The 18,047-nt window shown below is 52.7% G+C and overlaps 1 protein-coding gene across 2 annotated transcripts; it reads left to right on the plus strand.

Annotated features, from left to right (window-relative positions):
* The first annotated feature begins 6,122 nt into the window (after positions 1-6,122).
* On the plus strand, positions 6,123-17,808 carry PIANP (PILR alpha associated neural protein). Of its 2 annotated transcripts, XM_075763544.1 has the most exons (7): positions 6,123-6,255; positions 6,584-6,730; positions 13,161-13,229; positions 13,378-13,943; positions 14,106-14,187; positions 14,442-14,669; positions 14,817-17,808. In XM_075763544.1, the coding sequence occupies exons 3-7, from the start codon at positions 13,213-13,215 to the stop codon at positions 14,836-14,838; spliced, it is 915 nt and encodes a 304-aa protein (XP_075619659.1). In that variant the 5' UTR covers positions 6,123-6,255; positions 6,584-6,730; positions 13,161-13,212; the 3' UTR covers positions 14,839-17,808. The 2 variants fall into 2 exon arrangements, with proteins under 2 accessions (XP_075619659.1, XP_075619667.1); XM_075763552.1 differs by lacking the exon at positions 6,123-6,255 and having other exon boundaries at positions 6,590-6,730; positions 13,381-13,943; positions 14,817-14,987.
* The last annotated feature ends 239 nt before the right edge of the window (positions 17,809-18,047 follow it).

Consider the following 18,047-nt stretch of genomic DNA (forward strand, 5'->3'; position numbering starts at 1 on the left):
TGAGAGGTTGCTCCAAGCTCATTTGAAGAACCATATGTATTGTCCCTACCCCTTCTCAGGGTCCTTTCAGTCCCTGAGGCTCCTTCAGTGCTTGGTCTCCACGGTGAGGCTACTGACAGAAGAAGGGAGTAGTATGGACAGCGATGGTCAGTGTGGAAAACCAAATTTCTAATGTTAATGGTCATGCCACTAGAATTAGGTGGAAGTCACTGAAAACTAATTCCAGGCAGAAGGAGCAAAACGCCTCTGAGTGCCCAGGCCAGGGAGGCAAACAGGTGCCCTGACACCTGGTTAGGGGGAGATACCAGATCCTCAGTCCTGTTCTGGTAGAGCATGTTTTCATTTACATGTTCTGACACCCCCTTAGCTTTGGGATGTCTCAGTCTCATTTGCTTCAAAAATCTGGTGCTGAACAAAGAGGCTTCTCTGGTCAGCTTCTGTTGGTACATACACGTGGGCACCATCAATCAGCTCTGCTAGAAAAGTGCCCCAAACCCACCAGTTTAGGGCATTGTCCTGCCTTGGGTCCTCCATGAACAAGGTGGTAAGGAGCATTTCCTGCACTCGGGTAAAATGTGACCGAGACATGTTTTACCTGACAGACACATCTTCAGGACAGGCTGAAGATCATGGTGGCCCAGGGCAGCGGGGAAAGGCTGTCAGTCTGTATTCTCAGAGCTAGCAGGATTAAAGGAGAAGCAGGGCTTGTAAGGTTGGGTCAGAGCTCTGGGGGCAGGTTACGGGGCAGTATTAACAAGAGGACTGACCATCTCTTTCCTACTTTTCCCTCCCTGATTCTGTATTTAGGGCTGATTCACCACAGCCTTACACCTGCTGTATTCATTTACACCAGCATAGAGTGCATTCAAATCAGGTTCAAACACAACCCTGCTGATTTGTAGTGTTTTATTACTCTCTTCCCCACCCCCTCCCCAGCTCCTTCCATCTCAGTTTTATCTGTCTATTGATCTGTTTCTCTCACACTCTCTGACACGCTTGCTGCCTTTCATTATTAGTCAGATAAAGCCAGGCAGTCCAAGCATCCTAGCTACGTGATGCTCCCTCTGGCCTCCGTCTCAACTCTGAGCCCTCTGTCCTGTGTGCTGGGTCCCTATGTTTTTGTTTGCTCCTTCGTTGTCCTGCATAGAGCTAAAACAAGGGGAAAGAGCAGAAGGTCCTTTGAATGACTCAGATCCTGAGCTCTCTAAGTGAGAAGACCATCGTCTTCTTAAAATACGCAAACTCTCGTGAGAGCGCATGGTAACATCCTCATAACTTAGCAAAGTCTTTGCCTCGTCCCTAGATCAGCGTGCCAGGCTTTGGGATTAAATTCCAGGCTCCTGGATTCATTAACTCCCATGCTTTCACTTTGTTCACAAAGCAAACGCCTATCTTTATGGTCACAGGGAAACTGTGAAATGTGATTTTCATGTAACCTAAAGACTCAAAAGTAGGAGGCGAAGAACGCAGATGAAAGCAAGTCTTTACAACATTTCATAATTTTAAGATAAATCTCATGACACAGGGAGGTTCTGCATTGTTATTTCTGAATGTTTCGGATTTCTAATCCTCACTGTAGCCACCCCTCGCATCATCCCTCTCTTCTGATCTCGCTCTGATCTTTCCAGAAAGAAACCATCACTCCCTTCTTGCTGTAGATCCACCTTCTTTCCTATGCGCTCACTGTCCCACTTTAAAGCCCGGAGAGCTGTACTAGGCTGTTTCTCTCTTCACCACCGCAGAATTCAAATAACTTGTCAAAATGCTGATGATATTTTTTCCCCAGTCCTTCTCCAAACATAGCTAGGGTCACATCTTCTGAGCTGATTTTTCACAACTGTGTGTAACACAGACTTGGAGAAAAGAAAGGACAAAGGAGGCTGGGGTGAATCGCTTGGATATCAATATGATCCAGAAGGCTTTTAGCCCTATAATTTGTACTGGGCTAATGCACACAGGGTCATAAGACCTGCACCTAGTTACACCTAAAGGCAGCCCAATATCAGCTGCTTACAGAGGAATTTAAAAAGATGGGAAACTGCATGGTAACTCTTCCTCCGATCTGCTCTCAAAGCCCTCAGGATTTTGCAGACCAGGAGCTGTCTTCCAGACAGACCTCCAGTCATGATTCAAAGACTCCAGAAGAGAGAGGATCTTGCACTTCACTCGGTAGTTTGTTTCTGTGATTAATCACTCTCCAGTGACTGGCTCTTGTTATTCTCTGCCAGAATACCTGGTAGACTTTTCCCCAGGAAGAAAGTGATACTGCAAGCAATTCATGTCTCGTTCTGCTTTTTGATACATTAAACAGGTTGACCTCTTTAAATTACTGAGATCTCCAGCCTTCGGATCACCTTTGATTCAAAGTTATTTTTAAAATATGGAGCATGAAGCACTGTGCAGTTTTCCAGCATGGGACTTACCCAGACACAGAGAGAGGTTTAATCATCTCCTCACTTCTCTTCCTTACTTCTGTCTTTGCACGGCCAGGGATCACTTCAGATCCATTGCTGCAGCCTGGCCCACTGGCCTTGTGTTGGGTTTTCCGCCTGTTATGATTCCTAAATCCTTTTCAGATCACCTCTTTTCAGGACTGGAAGTTGTTCTCTGTAGATACGGACAATTTTTTCCTGTTCATGGCTGTACAATTTGCTCTTGCCTATCTTATAAGAAGTTTTATGAGAATGACCACCTTACCGAGTATGGTACGTCATTCTGTGCTGGTCCTATCCTCATTATTTTCGACACTCTAACAGTATTGGTGTCTTCAGTAAATTGTGTCAGAATGAACTATATCTGCTCACCAATGACTGAATAAAATGGTGAGTCATACTTGACCCAGGACTTGTTCCTGGGTATCCACATAAGAAACACTGCCACTCAATGGTGGGCTTCCAGGGATGACCCCCCTTTGCATTTGCAGGTCGTTAAATGCAGTTAACCAGCTCGCTTAACCTCCTGCTCTGTTATTATTGCATAATGCTATTTTTTTCTCATCAGCATGTTTTGGGATATTAATGCTTCCAGAAGCCTGGATAGATCTAAGGCATCACCTTTTCCAAACAAACCTGTAGTCACATCAAAGACTGACAAGAACAAAACAAGTTTATGCATCAAGATCGGTTTCCTCCAAATCAGGCAGATTGGCATTAACTGGAGAATCTTATATCAGCTCTTTGTTGCTTTGCCTAGAAATTTTCAGGTCTTCTGTTTGCTCTTTACAAATATTGGCAGGGCACAGCTCTCTTCCAGTCTTCTGGGATGTCTCTGATATTCCAGAACTTATTAACCAGTTGTTTGGGTTCCCTACAGAGTGATTTCCTATATGTTCTGTACTTCCCACTACCATACCTTCAACCAGGGTATCTTGATGACACCCTTTCCACAGTCTGCCACATTCGTGAGTCATTTCCCCTTGGTCTATAGTCTACGTCACCGGGCTCCTCCTCCACCACTCTCTATCGTACGTAGCTTTTGCAGTATTTTCTGCTTAATCCTTCTGGCCTGCTGGCTGGACTGCTCCGACCTGTGGGGTTTTGCCCAGCAGCATGGCTGTGGGCTGTCTTCCAGCACAGGCACTGAGAGCGTCTCCTCTGTCAGGCTGACGGTTTTCATACCACTTATTGGAGTTTATTTGCCATTTAGACTATGGTTCTTTTGTCAAACCCATGGCAACTAACAGACAGACAGACAGACAAAGTTCTGCAGATAGCAGGGCAACCACACGGAGCTCTCTGCCCTTAGGAAACAAGGCTAAAAACAGCAGCAGTGGGCCGCTTGGCCTCAGGACTTTTGGGTGTAAATGATCTGTACGTGATGATTTAAAAGTGGCTCTGCCAGACAGAATTTACAGCCTCATATCCTTCCCAGATATGGCCGGGCAGGGAGGTACTTCATTGTCCTCGCATGACATACACTGATCCTGGTCCAAATCCTAGCCAAACAGATAATTTTTACATTTCCATCTTCTTTCCATCACCACATCACCCTCACTTTAACACCTTCAGTGTAATACTTTATACTTAGCGTCACTTCCGAATCCTCTTTCCACAGCTACCCAACTGCTCCTCTGTCAGCCCACCTGATTTCATCTCTCCCCTCAAATTTCCCTGTAATTTTACATTAAGCTTTCCTTTGAGCCCACCCCATCCAGTTGCCACTCTGCTTGTCTAAGCCTGTGCTCCAAACCAAACAAGAGTGATGTAAATGTGACATCAGCCCTTGCGCTTGCTGTTCGCATCACCTCAATGGCTTTCCTGACTCCCCCCCTGCATCTCCCAGAGTTTCCTTGGCCCCTACAACACCCTCCTCCTTGTTCTTTCTCATATCTCTGGCTCCTTTTGCTTCTTTCTGTAGTTTTGCTCTTCAGGGGGATTTTCAATGTTTGCGTCATTTGGATTTTCGCCCTTTAACTGACCTTTCCCCGGTTGAAATTTCTCGTCTGTTTTGTGCTTCCCAATTATACTAAACACATTCGTCAGGATTTGAAAAGGTCAGAAAGAGCCCGTGTGGCTGATGTAGCCCCTTCCAGAGCTTTCTGCCCTCCGCTGCCCCCAGGATGAGAAGGCAGGAGGAGAAGTGCAGAGAGCAAGACGAGCTGAACGCCAGCTCGTACCACAGTGCCTTGTCCCCAGCCATGTCTGTACAGGTGGTTTCATGGGATGAGTGTGCAAGGGCTCACGGAAGGAGCTTTGCACAGATCATTTGTACAAGTCCCAGGAGGGCTAGAGATGAAAAGGCTGGAGAATGTGACAGAAGCCTGGATAATCTCTGACATAAAGCTCCATGTACGTGAGGGTGACAAAAGCCGGGGGGCTCAGACGTGTGCACGCCTGTTGATACACAATGGTGCTGTGTCTCATGCAAACCCAGACCGTGACATCTGCCCTGGCAGCACCGTCCTCCCATGCCCCGACCTCCCACTGACCAAAAGCCTTAGCACAACCACATCCCCATGCCGATATGTCCAAACACACACAGACATTATTCCCAAACACACGAAAAACCTGTTGAATCTCCCAAACCTGCTTAAAAAAACACACGCAAGACTCAAACGTCCTGACATGGGAAAGCTTGGGTCAGCCTGGTTCATTAGCACAGGAGCTCATGGGAGGCCTGATGAAGAACAACAGACTCAGTCTCCTCAGGTGTCTGTCCAAAGTTAGCACGACCTGTTCTGGGAATCCTGCTGTGCTCAGGTTTGGTATTGTGTGTCCATTTGTCATCCGTGTCCATTCCTGATGCAGTGGCAGGTTGCTTTACAGCTTGGTGCTGTCTGTACTATTTCTTTCTGTTTTTTCCCGGGGTCAGCCACAGTCTTTCCTCATTGCTTTATGATGAAAAGTTTGATTGTTTCTGAGGATCTGAGGAAATTACTTGCTTGCTTCCTCATATTTCAGACCCTGGAGTGGAAACTGTCTTTCTGTCATTGACTTTCTTCTCTTGCCCGTTGGTTGCTCAGCTGCTCCCTTCTGATTTGGACTGTGCTTTCTGTTTGGTACTTGATGGTGGAGGGAGATTTTCCCTGTAAAACACCCAGCCCCTCAAAGGCACATCAGCTTCTTTCTTTAATTTCACTGTCACATCCCTACCATTTCCAGACCATATCCCATCGATCCCCGACAGAAACGCACTTGGGGACACGTTCAAATGACCTGGGTGATACCTCCACGGGGAAACTCACCTTGGACGGACCCCCCCATTGCTCCCACAGCGCCCGTGTGTCCCACCCGGCCCACGCGTGGGCGGCTCGGCTCTGCCCATGAGTCTCGACCGGACCCCGCCGCCCGCCTGGGTTGCACCCCGCCGGGGGTCACCCGCCTGCCGCCCCCTCCCCGCCCTCCCCCGGTACCGCGGCGCGCAGGGGGGGCCCGGGGGCCCGAAGCCCGGGGATGATGGATGCGGGGATGCGGGGACGGGGGGCGGGACCGGCGCGGCGGCGAGGGGCGGCCGGGGGGTGGCATCTCCCCGAAGGGACTGCTGCGGGGCGGAGAGGCGGGGGGCGGCGGGGGTGAGCCCGGGGGGCGGCCCGGAGGAGGGGGATCCCGGGGGGCCTCCGCCCCCAAGGACGGACCCGTCCGGGGGTGGCATTCGCCGGAGCGAGCTGGAGCGACGGGTCCCTTGGAGACACCTCTCTCCATGGCAACCTAATCGCTTCCTGTGAAGATCCCGAAATAACCGACGAGACGGGGGAGCGGAGCGGAGCGGAGCGGAGCGGGCAGCGGCGGCGGGGAGGCGGCGGGCGCCGGGGGGCAGGTCCGGCGGGCGGCGGGCGCGGGGATGCGGGAGCGCAGCGCGGGCGGGCAGGGAGCGGGAGGAGCCTTCGCGCCCGGCCGCCGGGGCAGGGGGCTCCCGGGCCGGGGGGACGCGGTGCCCCCGCCCGGCCGCTGCCGCCGGCCGGCTTCCCCGGCGCGCCCCTCGGGCCGCAGCGGGGGCGACGGTGCCGGACGCGCCCGTGCCAGCAGCCATGGGGTTAACGGGAGGCAGCGAGCGAGCGAGACAGAGACAGAGAGAGAGAAAGAGGGGCTGGACCAGTCCTCGGCAGCTGTTTATTTCAAGGCATCTCTCGCTCCCTCTCCCTCAGCCAGGGCTCAGCCTCATCAAACCTTCCTCCTCCTCCTCCTCCTCTCCTTCCTTCGTCCTGGCCATGAGAGGCACCGGCAGCAGCAGCTGTGCTCCCCCAGCCCCCTGCTCCGCCGCCCCGGCTGCGCCCCACTCGTCTCCCCGCAAGGTAAGTTCATCCTCTCAGCCCGGGCTTGGGGGACGGGGTGGGGATGGGGCTGCAGGGACGAGGGGCAGGGGGGGATGTGTGCCCATCTCCAAGTCATCTCTCGCCGTCTCCTTCCCTGTGTCCTTTCTCCCCCTTTTTCTTTTCCCTCTCCCCATCTAGGTGCTCTGTCTCCTTCTAGCCGGCTGTCTCCTTCCCCCCCTCCTTCTCCTCCTCTTTCAGTCTGGGGCAGGGGATGCCCGAGGGGCTGGGAGGGAGGGGGCACAGCCGAGGCATCGCTGCCTCTTGCCCTCCAGCTCTGGGCTCCATCACAGACCTGTTGTGCTGGAGCACTGGAGCCTGCGCTGAGCAAGGCGACTTCGGCCAAATTGGCGCAGCTGGAGAAAGAAAACAGAGGGGTCAATCCCTCCTCCTGCCTGGCCAAGGGTGCACCATGCAAGAGAGAGCAATTCAGATGTGGAGACACAGCACCTGAAGCACTCAGATGCCCGGGAACGGTAGGAAACTGGGAGGCAGAAGATTGGCAGACTCATGACATGTATTGCAGGCAGGCACTAGATGGCAGGGGACCGGCATCCTAGAGTGCTGCTTGGAATGGGGCCACACTCATAGTTCCCAAATGCAGGGAGACTTAAGCTCAGAGGACCATTGATGGGCTTCACACGCCCATTCCCTAGCTACCAAAATGTCCAAATGCACCATCACCCTTCCAGCTCCAGATTCTGCCCCAGCCTAGGATTTCCATACCCAGCCCATAAATGCTCGCCCTGGTGCCCTGGCACCGGAATTCCCACTGGCAGTCACTGAACGCTGCAGGACCTGCACTGACACAGGGTGAGCACTGTCAGCCCCTCCGTAGTCCTGCCAGATCCTCCTGGGCGCTGCCACCAACCCCCTCAGCCTCAGACACCAGGTAGAGCAGCCTGACGTGAGCCACTGCATTCAGACTGCCAGCCCCCAAATTCAGCCCGCTCTGCGAGCTGTTTTCCCTAGCCCCGCACACAGCGGGAACTCCTTCCCCAGATGGGCTTGGCATCTCCCACCCCAGGGTACCAGCGTTTGGATTCACGCTCCCGACTGCCGAAACTCCTCTGAGTGCACCAGAATTACCTCCCTGTGGCAGCTGCTCTGGGATTCCTCCCTTTCCCCGTCCCTACCCAGCTGAATACAGCAGGATGTATATATAACCCCTTTTCACCAGCACTGGGGTTCACGCTTCCTGCTACCAAACCAGCAACGACTGCGTCTCGAACGGGGTGTTCATGGCCACTGAGAAAAATATAGGTGTGGGGTGCCTGGGGTACCAGGCAGCGTGTGTGTGGGTCTCACTGCCAGCGCCTAAACTCGCTCTGCTCGATGCTCGGAGATAGCTGCTAGGTTCCACAGTCCCAGATCACAGTCTCGTATCGGTAGCTGTCACCGTAGCCCTTAATGCTGGCTGGGAGTTAAAAAATGACAGCCAACCTAGCATTCTTTCTCTGCGAGGAGGGCTGGGTCGTCCTCAGGTTTGTTTTGATTTTTTATCACTATTTCAAGTGGGATTGTTGCCGTGGGGGAGCTGGGCGAAGAAAGGATTTGCATGAAGCTCTCGGTGCTGCGGGGTTGCTAATGGCGAGCGTTATTTCAGCTGGCAGTAAGTTTCATAATCTTGGCCCAGCTCCTGTGAATGCTCTGTACCTCAGGGTCATCAGCCTCTTTCCCCTTCTTCCATCCCTTCCCCCTCTCCCCAAACTGGTTGGCAATTTCATTGTTCCAGTGGAATATATCCGTCATGTGAGGTCATCGCTGCATAAGGCGAGGTGATTGATTGCTTAGGTCACTGGGGCCTGTCCCATGCTGAGCTTTGAATGCCGGGTTGGAGACCTTGAACGGGACTCTGTGCTCAAAGGCGAGGCGATGTGGGGTGCAGAGGGGCACGGTGATGCATTCCCGGCAGCTTGAGTCGCCGAGCAAACAGACTGCTGCATTCTGAACTAGCTGGAGAGCTCTGAGAGCAGACAGCTTCATTCCTAGAGGCACAGTATCACGGCAGTCAAGCTCGAGATGTTACAAAAATACAGATAGATCATCATCTGCCAGCCAAGCCAGACAGAATCGGGTGCAACTCTTTTCCCATCCCCGGATGGAAGGAGACTCTACCCGCTTCTCACTAACACGGCTTGTGTGTGCTCGGCTTCATCCAATTGCTCTTCAGTCAGAGCTGATCTTGGCTAGGCGCTGAGAAAGCTGTGAGATTCCTAGATTTTAAGGCCAGAGGGACCATTTTGATCATCGAGTCTGACCTACAGCAGAGCACAGGCCAGAGAATTTCACCAATTTCATTTCCTGCGTCAAGCCCATAACTTCTGATTGAACTGTAGCGTCTCTTTTAGAAATACGGCCACGCGAAGGCTTCAGGCGGTAGGGAATACACCACCTGCCTAGGTGAATTGTGCTAGTGTGTGACCCTCTTTATTAATAGTATTGTTCCTCATTTGAATTTGTCAAACTTCAGCATTTTGTAACAGAAGGTTACAGATTGCATTTGATGCGAGGGAGCTACAGCGCAGGTATTGCCTGCACACAGCTGGCACCTTGGCTCTTTTATTCCTGTGACGGCTTTTATATTTGGATAGGATTTATCTTTGGGACCACTGTATACAAGAGTCCCGGACATGGAGAAGGAGTTATTGGCAGCGAATCCTAGGGCTTCCCCAGGGTGCGGTAGCATCTGTACTCTGGAGCTCAGGGTGTCACATTCAGGGTTTAGTCTGTGCTCCCTGCTCAGAGCAGGAGTACAGCAGGCTTTGCTCCTAGGCATTAGTTAGGATGTAAATTTCCAGCCCCTGTGGTGAACTGGGATACATGCTTTGGGGCATGGCTACTGAAGATCTGCTCTCTCACATCCCAGCAGCGGTGGGTCCATGCTGCCGGAGACTTAAAAAGGACAAGGAAGCACAGCTGGGTCCCTGACGCTGAGGAACAGCAGCAGGAATTGTGCTTCCATCCTGCAAATGCAATGAGAGCAGCTCCTGATCGATTAGCCCTGGGGATCTCTAGTCTGGACCAGTAGTGGGGTCCATATGGACCAGTAGTGAGGTCTATATGCAGTAGCAAAGAGCAGTGTCATTCTTACAGCTTCCAAGCACCAAGAATCACACACTGAACTCAATGAAGTGCCCTGGGGAAATAGCTTTGTCATTCACACTCTGTCATCTGTGCATCACAGGACTCGAACACTGCAATGAAGGCTCTGTACCTAGAGTGAAAATACATAGGTCCATCTTTGGCCCTTGGGAGTAACCCTTTCTGTTTTTATCACAATTAGACCTGGGAAACAGATCTGATAGCAAGAGCCATGCCATGTGGCACTGGTGCAGAAATCCAGTCTCTCTACTCTGGCACACAAAAGCTTCTTGAATGGTGTAAGGTGTGTGGATACTGGGGTTTATACCTCCAGGTAGTAAGAGCATTGGTGTCCCCTCCTCCTCTCCGAAGATCTACCAGTTTATTCAGCATCCACACTGGGAGCTACATACAGAGCTGAATGAAGGGCATTTGTTACACTTGCCCTCCGACACAGCAGGGTCCGTGCCCCAGACACAATCCCCACTGCTGGTGGCCAACTGCAGAGTGCCCCAGCCATGCTTTATATCTGCTGCTGTGTCGATAAGCCATAGGGACATCCATGCTCTGTTTTGAACATGAGCGCTCCGTGCACAGTGGAGTCCAGCCCTCTCTGGCTGACATTTCTGCCTGAAACCTTCCTTTGCTCTCACGGCATTCGTGCTATGGGAGACACCTCTGTGCTTCTCCCAGCAGCTCCACAACCACGCCTGGGTGTGCTAGTGCAGGACACCCTCTCAGTTTCCAGCCATGATATGAATAGCAAACCAGAATGTGTTAAGTGACACTGACTGACATTGCCTCAATCCTGCACTCGCCTGGAGCCGCCTTTTGGGGTAGGGGCACCAGGAATCATCTGCTCTTCCCCGTTGGCAGCAGGACCTGTGTACAGCACTGTCTCGGGTCTGAGGCTTACACCTGATGTCCGGCCTGTCACTTCCACAGCATTATGTATATACGAGGAGGCCAGTGCTGCGGCTTACTCCTTCCCCTCAGCTCCAGTTACAGCCATTACCTGCTCTGTAGGGCTGAAATTCAGACTACTGGGTGTGAAAGCAATGCAAGATTTGGCTCTGTAGGATTTCTTATTCCCAGGCTTTAGACCCTGGGAATCCATAGTCTGGGGTGCTGTTGCTGGAGCTCACAATCTCAGCCGAGAACTACAGCGAGGTCTCCATGACAAGACATCCCAACAAGCGAGAAGAGCGCAGTGAGCTGGGTGAACCAGCACTGTGCACCTACACACAGGCATGTTTCTGCCGGTGGACCCATCTGTGTTAGGAGGAGTGCTAACGGTTACACATGCACCCCTTAACATACCACATTCCTCTGTGGGACTGGCCCTGCGGTCTACCTGCACTTGCAGAAGATCTCCACTCCTGGGGTGGCACTGTCCAGATCTGCATCTCCTGCTGCCTGATGCAATACGGCTCGCAGCTCCCAGGGACCAGAGCTGGAACTGATAATACCATGCCACAAGCAGAGCAGGGTCTTCACCCCAGGAAACTACTGTCTTGTGGGGAGTTCCAAGCATGGCCCCAGGCATTCTGGGCCACCTTGAAACCACTCAGGTGTTTGTGTGCCCTCTAGCCCTGGGGACTCAGACAGGGAGGTTCCTGATGCCTGGAATTCCCTTTCCAAAGTCCAAAAGAAATTCTGTCACGGATTTGTGTTGCCAGACATAAGCTTCCACAGCATCGTGATCATAATCCAGATGGCCGAGATCTCGCCAGCCTCTGGCTTCGGAAGAAACTTGCTCCGTTCTGCTGCCTCTCTGCAGAGCTGCATTTTAATACTGAGTCCCATCTAAGGCTTAGAGGTTCGGGAGCAAAGTACAAAGAAATGCTGAGAATAGCTCCTCTTTTCTCCTCATCTTCATCTCAGGATCCCTCCAGAGACTGATCTTGCCCTGGAGGGAAGGGCAGGGCACATTAGCCAACAATTCCTTTTTTTTCTGTGAACTTTGTTTAAATATTTAACAGAAGGAAACTAAAAATATCCCCAGTTAATGCAGCAGGAGCTAGACAGCTACTCACTCTTGGGTGCCCTTCCTCCCCAGCCCCTCTCCTCAGGTGTGCATCATAGTGCGAGTCCCCTTACCCACAGCAAGCACCAGACTCTTCCCTCATTCTGGAGGGGCTGCAGTTTTAGTTTATGGCATGGGCTGAGCAGGAGGGGATGGTAGTAACCCCCTGGGAGCCAGGAGGTGCAACACAGCTGGCTTGGGGCTGGAGGTGCAGGGCAGTTGGCCTTTGCATTGACTCCCTCGGCCAAGCATCCCCATTTCTCCATCCCAGCAGCCACAGAAGGGCATGACTGTGGGTTGTCGGCATTCATGCTTTCCCCTTCACAATGCAGGAACAAGCTGAATATCTTGAATGATTTTTTTCTGTGTGTGTGCATGCAGTCTTTGTTGCGGAGAGGATCCCGGGTCAGGCACACAGAACAGCTCACCAGGGAAGTGCCGGTGCTGCGCTATGCTGTGCCCAGCCAAGGGAAGGGGCAAACAGCATGAAGGGCAGCCATGCTACCGCCGGAATGATGCCAGAGGGTGGAGTGTGGCCGGTGCAGAGATCCAGCCGGGGGGACCAGCCCTTACTCCGTGTTACTGCTGCTGCCTGGTGCTGCTCAGCCGTGGGAGGTGGGAGGGAAACAGGAAGAATAGGGGAGAAAGAGAGGGATGGGACAGCACAGAGGACACTAGGACAAGGAGTGTGGGAAGGTAATTCTGTGTTAGCTAAGAAGAAAGTAAATACTAAATATTTGATAGGCATATTTTTGCTCTTGAACTCTTTAAGTAAGGCTGGACTCTTCTCGCTGATTCACTCTCTTTCTCAGTCTTCTTGGTTTATCACTCTTGTGCTTCCCCTCTCGCTCCCTCACTCTGGCACACAATGAAGAGGCTCTTTTTTAATAAATGGATTACACGCTCTACACTATAAATAAACACAGGAATTAAGATTCCAACTTGTTCCAGCGATAAGCAAACAAAGATGCCGAATCCCCCTCTCGGCCCTCAGACAGGAGAGTCCCTGGGGAAGCTGTGCATGTGCCTCTGCACGTGTGCTCCAGAGATTGCTCCTTGCTCTCGTGTGCATATGCTAATGTGTGTGTTCCTGTGCGGTGCTGGGCTCAGGGGGACAATGCACCTCCGTGCAGGAGAGCACGCAGGCACGGGGGGCACAAGAGCAGGAGTGGGTGCAGGGGCGCCCCATTGCCCTGCCTGCTGGGGCCTGGAGCTCATCCATGGCATCACACACTGCCTCCAGGGAGAGCGCAGTCGCTGCTGGGTGAGGACAAACTGACACCTCTTCCTTGTTGTTCCCAGTGAAGAAGATGAGACTGGATCCTTGCTGAGAGAAGACGCTGTTGCATCTGAGATGGAGCCCAGTGCCTGGTAGGTTCACAGCTTCCCACGTTTGCTGGCGACGCGGGAAGACGACAGGAGCGTGGGTGGCAGGCTGCTCCTGGCTGCTCTGGGCTTGGCCTTTTGGCAAGAGGGACATTTCAGATAAGGCTCTCTTCTTCCTCCCCCCACCCTGCAGCAGGATGCCTCCATTCTTCTCCTGCGTCCACTCCCTGCAGCTTTGGCATCTCCTCCTCCTGGTCTCAGCTGTCCCTCCTCCTGGCGTCTGGTCTCTTCGCTCTCGGGGACCGGCGGCCACTCGCCCTCTTTGCTCCCGTCGGAACCCCTCGGCCCCACGGCCCATTTGCATCTGGGACAGGACCTCGCTGCCGGAGAGGGATTCTCGCTTTGTCCTGCCGCGCCAGCGGGCCCTGCCGCCCCGGGGGGGAGAGCTGCGGCATGTCGTGCGGCTGAGGCGCCAGGCGGTGGGGGCCCGTCCCGCCACCCCCTCCGGATTTGAGGACGGCATGCCCTCCTCCCAGTACCCCTGGGCCATCGTGTGGGGTCCAACGGTGTCAGATGAGGATGGAGGGGACACCAACTCGGCCAACCCAGGCTTCCCACCGCTCGGATACACCTTTGTCTCGCCACACGGGATGGCAACGGCGCAGCCCAACTCCCACTCGCTCCTGCACAATGCGGGGCTCAACCTGCGTGAGACCCCGGCCACCCTGCGGCCCTTCTTGTTTGGGCCCCGGGGGGAAGGTAAATCTGCCTTTTGTCTCTTTCACACACACCCTGCCCCCCATCCCACAGGAGCAGCACCTTCTGCCGAATTCACGAGGGCCCCAGCAAGAACCTCCCTTTGCACTGCTGCTCTCCAGGGACTGGTGGGGGTGGCCATCACACACCCGCTGTGTCTTGCAGGTGTGGACCCCCAGCTGTACGTCACCATCACCATCTCCATCATCATTGTCCTGGTCGCCACTGGGATCATATTCAAGTTCTGGTGAGTGGGGTTTGGGCTGACGGAGGCTATCACCATGCTGGTGTCTGCAGGTGGGTGGGCAGGAGGACTGTGGGCTTGGGACCCGTTTGCCCCAAGGGTGTAGGCCTGGTGCTGAAAGCCCTCGGGAGGTTTGGCGCATGGCTGCACTGAGCTCTAATGCTGAGCATAACGAGGTCCCACAAACTTCTCTGTCATCAAAGGCCGGGGCTTGTCTGAAGGGCACTCTCTGTCTCACCCCTCGTCTCTCTCCAAAGCTGGGACCGCAATCAGAAACGCCGGCGTCACTCGGGGCAGCAGAGCAGTGGGAGGCAGCAGGAGAGCCAGCAGCCCCTCACGGACCTCTCCCCCACCACCGTCAGCATCCTGGGGCCCTATGGTGACTCCCTGGCCCCCACGCCCGAGGCAGAGGAGTCCAGGCAGGGCCAGCAGGGCACGGAGAAACTGGGGGGCCATGGGAAGAGCACAGCCTTCCAGCTCAACCGGTGAGTGGCCGGTGAGCCGGGGCAGGAGGGGGCGGTGGGGGACAGAGGGACAGGCAGGCTGAGGCAGGGCAAAGGCGCCGGTTGTTTAGCGGGGCCAGTGGGACAGTGCCCATCTCTAATTAATTTCCGATTCCCTTTTCCCCCCAGAATCCCACTGGTGAACCTGTGACGCTCACAGGAGAAGCAGAGCTGGCTCCCCCCACCCTCCTGTCACAGCCGGCGAGCACAGACTCCTGCCACCTCTGCTACCCCAGGAAAAAATGACCTCCTTGTGCCACGGCCCACCACCACCATTATTAACTAACTCCACCAGGATGTGCCTGGGCAAATGGACAGGCTGGGCCTCCTTGGCCTCCTGCTGGGGGAAGGTTGGGGACCCCCCCCACCCTGCCCACACAGGACAGGGTGATGAGAGAGCAGAATGGTGGGAGGGAAGACAGCTGGTGGTGGTGTGAAATCTTGGCCTCCCCAGCCCCTCTCCTAGCACACACGCAGACACACACTTGGACCTCCATGACTCTCTCACCAGTGCATGCCTGACATCAGGGGTAGGCGAGGTGGAAAGGCGTACCCCTGTCCCCGTGGGCCCTAACCTCTCTTTGTGTCCCTTCCCATGTCGTGTGCTTTGAAGTGAACGTCTGGACTTCAGTGGCTGCAGGATTGCCCACCGAGGCTTGGTCTCCCCTGGGCCAGGACTCAGGTGATGGCAAGTTCTTCTGTTCCCGAGGCCTTGACCCTCCCATGGGTCCCAAGGGTGGGTGAAGCTTGGGCAGTAGAGGCTCACACAGCACCTGGCCCCCCCTCAGCAACCCATTTCCTTGAAGGAAACATCACCTCCCCCTTAGATGGAAGATACATCTTTCCATTTTCTTTCTGCTTAAGACTCCTCTGTTTTTTCTCTTCAGCTTGTATCTTTCTTCATCTCTCCATCCCCAATTTTTTTCTCTCAGTTCCTCCTCCTGCCACTTCTTGCCAGTTAAAGTTGGAAAAGGTTCCTTTAGCTTTCCAAATGTTTTGATGTCTTGGAAGCCTCCTTGCTGTCCCCCTCCACCCCCTCAGTCTCCTTCAGCAAAGATTTTCTGAAGAACATCAGTCTAGGGTGATGTTCTTCATAAAATCTGAGGCGAAGCCCTCTGCCCATCATGTTATTTAGCAAGCATCCCATACATTGGGATACTGCCGAAGCAGCTAAAGCATGGCATGCAGGTATAGCTGAGCATGAGGAACTTGAGTTTTGCTGGGCTGAGGCAGGGAATAGCTTTCAGACACTCATGCCACAGGCCACAAGCAGCAGATGTGACTCTCTGTGCCTGGGATGACAAAAAGCAATTTAGAGTTGACCTTGGGAACATTTGGAGGGTTGCTGTGTACTGCTGGTAGGTGTCTTCCCGGAATACAATGTGACTGGAGACCCACGAGGCAACGCTCACCAAGGGCACAAGAGAAGGAATATGTGGGGTGCCAATCCTCATAAGTGTATTGCCCCAGCTGGTTGGGGACTGAAACCAATGGCACAGGTATTGGTGCAAACCGGTTGCCTGAGCATGTGCTTTGGGGCTGTGCTGGTCTGTAGGGCAGGCAGTCACATTGTCAGTTACTTGTGTGAGCAAGATCAGTGCGTCTCAACCTCTTCCTATGCACAGATCCATGGGTGTCACTTTGAGGAAGTGTGAAATGGCAAATTTCAGCTTAATGACAATAGTTGCTCTCCCTTGGCTTTTGTGGACACCTTCAAAGGAATTCACAGACCCCACATTGACAGTCACTGAGCTGAAAAGATGCAGATTTAGGTAAGGTTGCCCCTATACTGTACAAACACCTTCAGCTGCTGGACTGATGTGGTCAGAGACAGGAAACTCACCCACAATTTGAAGGCCCTAATGCACCATACAAGGTCTCTGACAAAAGTCATCTTGGAGAAAAGGAAATGGCCCTTTCATCCTTTATCTCAGCAGTAAAAGCTTATTCTTTGTAGGACAAAGCACAGGGAATTTTATAAGAGGCCTGGTTCTGCCCATTTACCCAGCTGAACTATTAGGTGATCTCTAGTCCCATCTGACTCACCGTGAAGGACATTTAAATGAGAGTGTAAATTGCAATAAGCTTCACAAAAAACAGTAGAGATTTGGAGAAAATGACAGGTCAAATAAAATTACTGGCTTATTAAAAGCACAGAATGGCTGAAAGGTGTAGGTGGAAAAGGACTCTGGAGGTCTCTAGTCTAAGTACAGGGGATTATAGCAGGGGATATTATTACTTTACCCTAGATCGATCTATTACTGAGCCTTTTCCTTATTCAGGCTTCCTTCAGGGCTTTGGTGGACATTCAAGCTGGGGATGGACAGGACAGAGAAGGGGGCAGATGGCTGTTCCTGCCCGCTGCCCCGCTCACCACAGCCCCGCTGGCTGAGGGGCTGTTCCCCCTCTTGCTGGCACATCGGCGCTGGAGAAGGCCATCTGCGTGCAGTCTGTAAGAGGCTGCACTGCTTATTGCTGGCAGTTTACAATATAATGCCTTGAACTGGTTTAAGTAATCTTCCAGACCAGATTAATTAGATTGCTCTTTGATCAATAGCGCATGTTGAAACAAGGCCAGAGTTTAGACTCTACCACTTCAAGGGCTGTCCTTGGACTTTCCCTTTCCACACGCTGCATGGAGAGAAAGTCTGTAAGAAAGTGGCAGGGCACCACAGGAGGCGTAGTGAAAACATTTTCCAACACTTGATGCAGGGACGCCCTGCGCTCTGCTGGCCAGGCTTTTGTAAACTCTACAAACAAATCAGATTTCAGTGGTTTGGGTTTTTTTCCCCTCTTTAATGTGTCTCTGTTTTTGTTAAAAGTATCTCCAGGGAATAAAGCCTTTCATGGATGCTGTAGTAAGGAGGCAGCTGAGGAATGCGGTAGAGACAACTCTTACAATGACAGAAGCTTGGATATGCTGAACATCTTTTCCAAGACCAATTTTTCTAGCCATATATGTTTTCATGACAGTCATTCACTCTCTCACACAAAACAGGTTAGATATGGGAAACAAATTCATTGTCCTGCCCAAACTTTCATTGCTACATCTTGTCCCTGGAACATTCAAAGCACGTGTGGACACACAAGCTTCTTCCAGTCAATAAATAATCTCACTGGATTTGTTTTCTCCATGGCTGGAGCCTTATAAACCATCTTCCCCTATGCAGACTTGAACCAGAGCATGCCTGCAGTCTCTTCCCTGGCCCAAGCTGATATTCTGTGAGCGGCAGAGGCCAGTCCCTTCTCAGTCACAGCCCACCAGGTTTCCCTATCTTCTAGGTGACTGGAGGAGAAAGATCTGGATTAATTTTTTTTCCAGTGGAAATTTCATAGAGAGAAAGGTGTGCCAGGAAACCG

The sequence above is a fragment of the Balearica regulorum genome, chromosome 1 (genome assembly GCF_011004875.1).
Source record: "Balearica regulorum gibbericeps isolate bBalReg1 chromosome 1, bBalReg1.pri, whole genome shotgun sequence".
Lineage (NCBI taxonomy): Eukaryota > Metazoa > Chordata > Aves > Gruiformes > Gruidae > Balearica > Balearica regulorum.

What these genes read in the sequence shown, in the direction of transcription:
- PIANP (XM_075763544.1), top strand. An exon ending in GTTTGGGCCCCGGGGGGAAG is followed by an intron (nt 13,944 to 14,105) that starts GTAAATCTGCCT and finishes TGTGTCTTGCAG; the next exon opens with GTGTGGACCCCCAGCTGTAC. An exon ending in ACAGCCTTCCAGCTCAACCG is followed by an intron (nt 14,670 to 14,816) that starts GTGAGTGGCCGG and finishes TTTTCCCCCCAG; the next exon opens with AATCCCACTGGTGAACCTGT.